We start from the raw sequence: 9,687 nt of genomic DNA on the forward strand, positions 1-9,687 counted from the left end.
TTTTTTTTTTTTTTTTAAAGGTCCGGGAGCTGGGGCAGGTGAGGCAGCCATGTGGGGAGGGCTGGGAGAGCAGACAGGGGTTAGGGGGCTCATGGCAGAGACTTCCACATGGCATGGGGCAGTGGGGGGCAGCGGGTATCGCCTCCCCACCTGGCAGCAGCCAGTGAGCGGGGGCTTTTTTTAAAGAGCTGAGAGCTGGGGCCAGGCAGGGCAGCCATGGAAAGCGGGGGATGGGGCCTGGCAGGGTTCCCCCCCATGGTCCCCTCCCCACTCCTCCAGAACCCCTGCCCCCGCCCCCTACTTACCAGCTCCGAGTCCAGCTCCAGCTCCCTGCTGCAGCCAGTGGGCACTGCCTGAATCAACGAAGCTCTCCGAATCCTTTCCCAATCGATTTGGAGGGCTTTGAATTGATTTGGAACTTTTAATTGGTCCCCTGATTCTATTTGGATTTGGAGATTCAGACACCGAATCAGGCTGAATCTCCTCCAAATCGAATCAGCACCTGAGCTTTGCACAGCCCTACTACTTAGCAATAAGAAAGCTGAAAGACAGAATGTGGGTAACAAAGCACTGAGGAGATAGCCACTGTGCAGGGGTGACTGGCAGGAACCTGTGGCATAACCAAATACAGAAGTTTGTCAATCACATAGGAAAAAAAGTTGTAATAGCTTAGAAATAGCCAAAGAAGCAGCTTAACACTTGGGAAGCTGGAGAAGCAAACAACATCCAGCTACTGCAATTGTACCCCCAGTGCCATGACAACACCTGGCCAGCAAAGTCATCATGCATACATAATCATACCTTTATATACTGTTTGGAGTTTTTGGTATTGATAAAGTGTTTAATACATTGGATTTGAGATGGGAGTAGTTTCACCAATCAGTTTATTCTGCTCACATCGACCCTTAATCAAAATTAAGTATGACAGAATGGATGATGTATTTTCAACTGATCCATACAAAGTATTTCAAGAGAGTATTAATGCCTGCATGCAACTACATATACTATTAATCCCATGGTAAACCTTGAAGAGTAGGAACTATATTTGTATACCAAGGTGAGCCAATGATCCAATCTGTGTGTGCATGCTCATGTATGAGAGAGAAAAACAGGGAGAAAGAAAGACATTGTCAAGAGCTCAACAGCACTTCATTTGCAGAATCTGTGAATAGGTGTGGGAGAAGGGAACAGTTTTAGCTACAGTACAGCTAAGTTTCATCATCTCTTTGCAGCTCTGTAGCCTTTTCATATGGATCTCCTCAAGTATCAGAGTTTCAGTTGAATCTTTCAGGCAGAAAAAAATAAAGAAGCATTTACTCTCTGGGTTTGTTGTAAAAAATGAAATGCTTTGGCCTTGAAAGCAAAATTCTCTTTCCTTATCCATTTTGCTTATTGTAGCACTAATGTAACAAGACCACAAGACAATGATTTGTAATGTCCACTGAACCAGATAAAAAGTACAGACAAGTCACCTAGTCTTTATTTCTAACTTATGGTATTTCTAAGCAGTTTAAATACTTCAGCTTTCTCAGCTTCATGGAACAGAGTAGCAAGATCTGAAAAAAGTAAAGTCTTATAGATGCATATCATTATTTTAAAAATAGGATACTTTAGTCAGTGCTTAAAGACACAGTTGGTTGCTTCCTTTTCGTGTAGAAGTGACGGGGGATGGAGGGAGACCCACTGCTACTATAATGTATCTTCTAGTTTAATACAGCTGCAGCGTATAAATTTTTGCTATCAGTCACACATCACAGGCAAAGAGAACAAACCAGCAGGGCCTGAGACATTATCTGCAGCTCTAATGGGAAGCTGAGAGGTTGAAATAGTAATATGTATTGATATAGGACTTTTTTTCAACTGGAGGCTAGATTAGATGATGGAACAATATTTATTCTGTCAGCTTCTCTTTTTTACACCAGTTCAAATCCCTAAACTAGCACTGGGAGTCTGGGAGAAGCTTTTGCTAGACTTTGGCTTAGATGCTGTGTTTATACACACACCTTTTTCCCTTTCATTTCTTAGGATGTTCCAGGTTCCAGCAAACATTTTTGTTCTACCTTCCTTGCAGAATCTTGGACTTGATGTTTCACTGTATGTTGATCCAGTGCTGAGTCAGGAACCATGGCATATCTACAGAAGGGATTTTTTCTAATTAAAAAAAATTACAAGCTTTCATAGGGACTTAACCTAGAGGTGAGTAAGAACTGAGTGGAAAGCTTCCAAAAATTGTCTCTGAGGTGGCCAGTGTGCTTAATATGGATGAAGAAAACAAAGGCATATTCACGGTTTAGGCTTTATTCAATTTAGAGTAGATAAACTAAGATCAAAAAGGTCCTTTAGCCATTGAAAGTGGTTTATTGTATTCACTTATTCAGCAAAAGAGGTTAATTAATGAAAACTCTAATCATTCTGAAACACTCCCTAATGAGAGTTAAGAGCTAAAAGATTAAAGTCAGCTGGAGAGTTCTCAACTCCCAGGTGCCTCTGAAACACTCCTTGAATTTAAACCTTTGAGGAATTGGGGTAGGGATGGGAGGAAATTATGGAGAGATTGGACAAAGCTGGCTGGAAACTCAGGTCCCTGGGTACAACCTACCTGGATGCAGAGCCAGGCAGGGACTTCTAAAGTAGGTCAGCACAAGCTCTGCGAATCCAGTGTCTCTTGCAGAGCCCTCCAGAACCACTCAGCTTCTGCAGTCTCCAGTCCAAGGGGTACTTGAGATGATAACCCCAGATTCAGGTGCTGAATAGAAAGTTCAGGCTCTGGATTTTGCTCTTTCCTTTCCACCGGTGATGTCCACTAGAACTGGGCACAGGTTGCACAACTGAATGAGGAAGTTAAGAGTCTGGGTGGAAGAGAACCAAGAGAATCCCACCCAAAAGAGTACTCAAACACCAACAGACTCTCCCTATGCCTGAAGAGGGGTGTTTGTTCCCACAAGCTTGTAAAGAGCAATTTCCCCAACTATTTACCTGGTCTACTAAAACTTATCATTTGAGACCTACATCTTCAAAAGTGTGTAATGAGATAGGGTTGTTGGTCTAAGGCCATAGGCAGACCAGGTTCTTTGGGTAGGTGTGATATCTTTTATTAGACCAACTAAATAGTTGAAAAGATTGTTCTTTGAAAGATTTGAGGCACAAACACCCTTCTTCCGGCATAGGGAGAGTCTGTTGGTGTGCTCTCCTGGGGAGAATAGAAGCCCAAAGAGCCTTGTCATGAGATAGGATGCTTTAAATTCTGGGAGCTCAGCCTGAGATATCCAAAAGGGGTCTTTAATATGCAGAAGAGGACATACTGACAGTAGGAGTTTCAAAATACCACACAAAATAGCTAAGTGGCCAAGCCAATAAGTTTTGGAGATTTCTTATGAGGTCCCAGTCTCAGATTAATTCATGGCAGAGACCTAAACTCTGGAGGGTAAAAAGTGCATGTTTATAAAGGTGCAGTCCAATGATTTCTAAGTTAGTATCAGAGCTAGAAACAGAACCCTGGAGTCCTGCTTCAAGTGACCTGTTGTTTAATAGTGGGCAGCACCACTTACAACTGGAACTGTGTGAGGTTTGTTCATTACCAATGCAAATTTGAGCCCCCGCTCAAATCAATGTAGGCTTTATTGGGCATATCTACACCTGCGCTTTCATGTGCATTAGGCTATTTTAATGCACATTAAAGCATCACGAAAACCCTGTGCTCTTTAGCTAATGCACATTAAAATAGCCTAATGCACATTTTTCTAGTACTTCACAGTGGAGCTAGTACATTCAATGCACATTACCTAAATCACATTAATGAAAGTGTAGATGTACCCATTACTAAGAGCAAATACAGGAGTGAACACGCAATGCTGAATGGCTCTGCAGAAGGCAGTTTGACATCAGACTCACGATGTCATGAGTAGAGCAAATAACACAATGGGGCAAGGGACAACAACGATCCCACATCTATATTCAAGTTCTGTATTTCAGTGGGTTAACTGAGATCATTACTCTGTTATCCTAGCAGGCAGGAAAGAAATCAGCTGAAGGCTAGTTTGTGAAATGACAATTAACAATGGTCACTTGATATTTCAAGCAGAAATATATTATGATATTTCCTTTACAGTGACTTAAACCTGTCAGATATCATTACCAAAGTGGCAGTATTATGTTGTAGATATTCAGTAAACCATATGCAAGACAGTAATTGCAGGCATCATAAGAAAGCATTGTATAACTAATGCAAAGACCAAAAGAGAATGCAACAAGTCAAATGTAAGCTCCTGACCTAGGCAACATAAATATAATACTAAGTCAACTCCTGGATACCGAACCAGTGACTGGGAGTGTAGTTAACAAACCCTGACATGGCAGGGATAATGAACCATGAGTCACTTTTTAGACAAATAATCTATGTCATCTGTGAGGAAGAATCTCCTCTGATTCATTCTTCTGATATCTCAACATCCTAACAAAGCTCTGTAATCCTTTGACAGTGTTATGCCATTTGTAATTAATTCACAGCAATAAACAGAACTTTACTCAGTACAAATCTGTGGGAAAGGCGCCCATTTGATTTCAAATGCATGCCTAGAAATGTAGTTAGCTACAGATGTGAAGGCTGCTAATAACAATAGGATTTGATGGCACTATCTGCTTTGCAGACAACATCAGCAAGTATGAGTTTGGAGAAGTTGTAGCATTTCATCAGATGTCTTAGTGTGAATTGATTAGATTACTTATGCTGGAGACGGTGATTGCTATTTTGTCTCTAACAGAGCCAGCTGATGTTAACATTTCAGCTGATGCACAGACTGAGAGACTTCACTGACATTAATAACTTCTTGAAGTTAGAAACAACATTCCTTTTTTTTTCCTGCAGAGGGGTGTGTGGAAAAATTAATCTAGACTGAGATTACATTATGAAATCTATAATTTTTTATTAAAGAAGCACCTGTCATTAAACTAGTAGTCCATGCACTCTGAATTAATTTGCCAAGTTTCATATTATCCCACAGTTTAGCATTAATAATAACAAATGTAATTTGAAATAAATGGGAAACTCCTTTCTCATCCATGTCCAAATAGTGTTGGTTCAAAACATTGCAATAAATGAGTGCTGGACTAAATCTGATTATGGTGATGGTGTGTAGATTTATAGAGATAACAGGCAAACTGCCTGTAAGCCCCTAGCAAATGCTGCACATGAAAATGATTAATCCAATTCTCATTTATTTTCAGAGTGCTCATATGTCTAACTCCAAATTCATTGTAGTTTTCCTCAGCAATCTTACCCAAAGGAAAAACTAGTTAGACGTGATGAGGAAGATGATGCTGACTATTATCACTGCAATGTATTTATATTATCATACGGCCAACAAGCCCCACTCATAGACCAGCAATTTGTCAGGCTACATACTGAGCAAGCACATACTGGAAAGATTGACCCTACCCCAGCACCAAGGAGCCAATTCTCCAAAGCCCTGTGGAGCTCCCTTAGTGATGGCAGGGAATGAATGCAAAGGGCTGAACGCGTGGATTGTTTTATTTTTAAGGCAATATAATGTACATGTTGCTGAGATCCCAGTCTAGCATTCACAAGAGATCCTCATCATGAACCAAACTCATCAGTGAAGTGTGGCAAGTTTACAACACTTAATTACTTTGGGTAAACAATTCACCATAAACAATTTAATAAAGGAGTCATCCCCTTTCTCTGTTCATAAATTATCCATGGCCTCTTACCTGTTTGTGCACTTTTTACCAATATGCTTAAGGAATATTACAGCCCATGATTTGGTTGTGTAACTATTAAAGTATTTATAAGTTGGTAGATCTGGCCTCCCAAGTCAAGCAACGTTCTTGTTATTCCCAAGCTCACAGAGAACACCAGAGATGGCCACCAAAGACAAGCCGTGAACACTTGTGCAAAGACACATTAATGTGGATACCCAGGGATACCTTTCAAACAAAAAATCACTTGTATACATTTCTGTATAGAACAAATAAGAGAGGTCATGAAGAGAAACGACTCTTATTCCATCAAAGCATTGTGTATATTACTTTATCTGTATGTGGTCTACCAGATTAAATTGTACCAAAATAACCTTGATGTCCAGTCTGCATGAGAAATAAATGCTACTGCAAGGCAGAAAACAATGATTAGATGAACATTAGCAGACAATGCCGAATGCTTCAGTACAACAAAAAGCTACACCTAAATTAAGTAAAGAACACTGGGGGGGAACCCGCTCTTTTTTCCCCCTGCAGTCACCACAGCTAAAAGGTATGTATACTATTTGCAGATCATCCAGTAATAATATGCCACAGAAATACACTGATTATTACTGCACTTTTCTGAGATGGTGAAGATTTGTATGCCATACAGAGTCTGCATCTGCAGTGCAAATATAGCAGCTACACAGTATATAAGGGTGTATGATTAGCAAAATGCGAAGAGGACTAGGAATGAACGGACAGCAAAAACTCTTTAGTGGGATAAAAAAAAACACTCCCGCCCCACAAAGCCTGGATACTTTCACCCCAAATTTTTAAGTTTATCAAACCAGGCTCCGAACCTTATTAGGATACTCTTTCTTAATGTTTCCATCCAGTACTTTCTTTTCCTGGGCAGGTCAGAAGTACCGCAAGAATGCTCCCCTCCGAAACCCAGCAGTGAAAATTAACTAGAAAGCATGTACAAGCACTTAAATAAATTATTTTAAAAACATAAGGAAGGTTTCATCTGAGTTAAAGACTATAATTTAGGCCAGTTTGCCTTTTATCCAGAGCTATGCAACTACCCTGTCTGAAAATTACCTCAATACTTAAAAACAATGTAAAGACGTAGTCACTCACTACACCTTCTTAGCACTGTGGTACTGGCCCATGTGGGCGTCTCATTAATGATGAACAGCTTACAGAAAAAAAACCGCTGCCCTTCACGACACGATCTTCACTCTGACTTGTCCCATGTCACGAGTTCCAAACACACCCCTACAAACAGACAGAAAATACCTGAATTGTCTTTTGGCGCTGTAGCATCCCTCTCATCACTATTGCGGATGGAATGAGGCTCTGTTGTGCTAATCCTGCCAGGGTTGTTCTTGTGTGTTTTACTCCCTGGCCCAGGTGATGCTGTGAACCCTTTAAACTGTACAGTCGTGGAAGTGGTAGTAGTAGTGGTGGTTGCCACAGTAGTTGTTCTTGTTTGTAAAGTGGCGGTGGTGGTGGTGGTGGTGGTGCCATAATTCCCGGGGAACGTACTGGTTTCTACGGAGTCCTCATCTCCTGTTGGACCCCATATAATTACTTCAGGCAGTGTGGTGGGCCTGCTGTCTCTGTGATCAAAACTGCTTTCTCGGAGGTGCCTTTTCCCCCTTTTCAAATGAGTCTGCTGCTCTGTACTCCTCTTGTTCCCATCTGCAATGGAAGGGGCTGATTTTGCTGCAGTAGAGCGCTGAGACTGCATGCTTTTAGAAAGAAAGCCTGAAAACTGGTCTGTGGTTTTGTGTGGCCTTTTGGAATGATATGTTTGTATTTGCTGATCAGACCATTCAGGATGAAAAGAAGCCTGGTTCCAGAAAGGACTGAGAATACGCAGCTGCTGTCCATTTTTAAAACTCCACAAAGGACTATGGGACAATCTGTGCCGGTGAGATGGCCTCTGCCAGAGCCTAAACCCTTGGCCTTGGGCTACAGATTCACAGGTGGAGAAATCCATGGCTAGTTGAAACATGGCTATTAATATCCAAGCATGGCTTCCTACTGGGCAACCTGACCTGCAGACAAACATTGAACTGTGTTAGCAAAATAGAAAGAAAATGCTTTACATGACAGATTAGAAAACAAGGTTTGCACATCCATTAGTTCAACCTGCCAGAAGCACCTGAACTGAGAGGAAAAATCTGATAACCAGTTCAGAAGAAATACAGAGAAAGTCAGCTTAGTAGCTTCATAAGAACATACTGCTACCCTTTCTAAAAATTACAGCCCCATTTTTCAGAATGCTGCAGAGTCCCAGGATGCTGATCTCTAGCAATACCAATCCCTGCCATTAGCCATGGCAAAACTGTCATGGATCTGAGAAAGATATTGGTCTGGGAGTGTACCTATGTTATGCTCTGAATAAATGGAGAATGGGTCCTATTATGAACAGTCCTTAGGAGTACAGCCAAGGTGTGTATATTCCTGAACTCAGCATTCTTCACTGAATTGGATAGGAACTAGCAGCATGCATAACAGATAAACTGCCTGTATTCAAGCTCTTTATTTCAGAATGTATATCTAAGTCAAACAGAGGAGATGCATCTCCATGGCTGGCCAGTTTCATAAGAAAACTTTTGGGTTAATGAGATTTAATTATAAGGAAATATTTGAAGCAGAAAGAGTTTGAATTCACCCACTAAAACCTATTCCCAATGGCTCAGATCCCTGAGCCAGCATGGGATACCACTTGAGGGATGCTTCTTGGGTGTGCAGGAGTCTGCCTGTATGAAACACATGATTAGGGTCCAGCTGTGAAGTATAACCCTTTGCAAGAGAGTAATATGTCCCTCTTCTTTCCCTGTATGGCCAATACTCAGTGTTGTCCAAGAGGCCTTCATTAATGCAGTTGTATTGATTCTTACCCTCAGCTTTAAATATGTGGTTTATCTTTAAAGGCATATCTTTTGAATTTTGCATAGCAAATGCTGGTTTTGCTTACAGAACTATTTTCCTAATTCAAATAAATATCCTTTCTCTCCTGTCCCTTCTTATTTATCTGGACCCCATGTCTCTTAGAAATAAGCAGACGAGATAAATTAGAAGTCAATAGCAAGAGTCTGCTGAACTCAGACACAGGACAGTGAATCTATGTATAACAAATGCACTTTTCCTGTAACTTGAGGGATGCTTCTAATAAAATGAGACTTTCACTCACGTTCCAGTTTCCCTGCATGCAGCATTCTCACAGCCTCCCAAAGCTGATCTGCCTTTACACCTTAATTAAACCCAACGCCAGACTCACAGAAGTGAAACCATAAGGCAAGTCACCCAAAGGAAACAAAATGTGGTGCTGCTTCAGAGTCTCAGGATGCTGATCTCCAGGAATACCAATCCTTGCTGTCAGCCCTGGCAAAATTGTCTTGGAAACATAATGGATACAGGGAAGATGTTAGTCTGGAGATGTCTTCATTCAAATTACCAGTCCAATAGCTATGCCAGCCTCACTGTGGCTGCAGTACCAAACTAAAACCCGAGGCAGCGCCTGCCATTGAAACAAGCAAAGTTCCTCTCTATGACTTTAAACGAACATAACTTTAAACGAATTTATCAGCAATAAGTTTCACCTCTTTAAACGATGCCTGTTTATATCCTTCTGTCTCTTGTCAAGTGTATCTAGGAAAGTCAACCTTGCAGGTCTTTCCCTTCTCATAGTTCTGGGGTTAGGTGATCCTAAAACAGGGGTCTGTGTTTCCTTTCCATGCGGCACATCCAGTATGCTGTAAAGCATTTTATGAAATGAAACTGAATGCGACAGGTCAGCAGTGGGCACACTCCAGCCTGCCAATGGCACATCACAAATGATCAGAGCTGGCAGGATCAGAGGCTTAAACAAAGTTCACACCAAATAGGCCAGGGACATGAAATATTTTAAGCAGTTCTACAATTTTTTCTTAAGAAAGTACATGGAAGGCAGATGTGTTAGTCAGTAAGTTACAG

At 41.2% G+C, this 9,687-nt stretch overlaps 1 protein-coding gene across 1 annotated transcript in view; it reads right to left on the reverse strand.

The window, feature by feature from the left end:
- Positions 1–7,760, reverse strand: part of AJAP1 (adherens junctions associated protein 1) — a 76,330-nt gene extending 68,570 nt beyond the window's left edge. Inside the window, exon 1 of the mRNA XM_019511625.1 lies at positions 7,000–7,760. Coding sequence (XP_019367170.1) covers positions 7,000–7,720 — 721 coding nt within the window. The 5' untranslated portion in view covers positions 7,721–7,760. The remainder of the gene's footprint in view (positions 1–6,999) is intronic.
- Positions 7,761–9,687: the final 1,927 nt, after the last annotated feature.

Source organism: Gavialis gangeticus, unplaced genomic scaffold (genome assembly GCF_001723915.1).
Source record: "Gavialis gangeticus isolate Ggan-Ray unplaced genomic scaffold, GavGan_comp1, whole genome shotgun sequence".
Lineage (NCBI taxonomy): Eukaryota > Metazoa > Chordata > Crocodylia > Gavialidae > Gavialis > Gavialis gangeticus.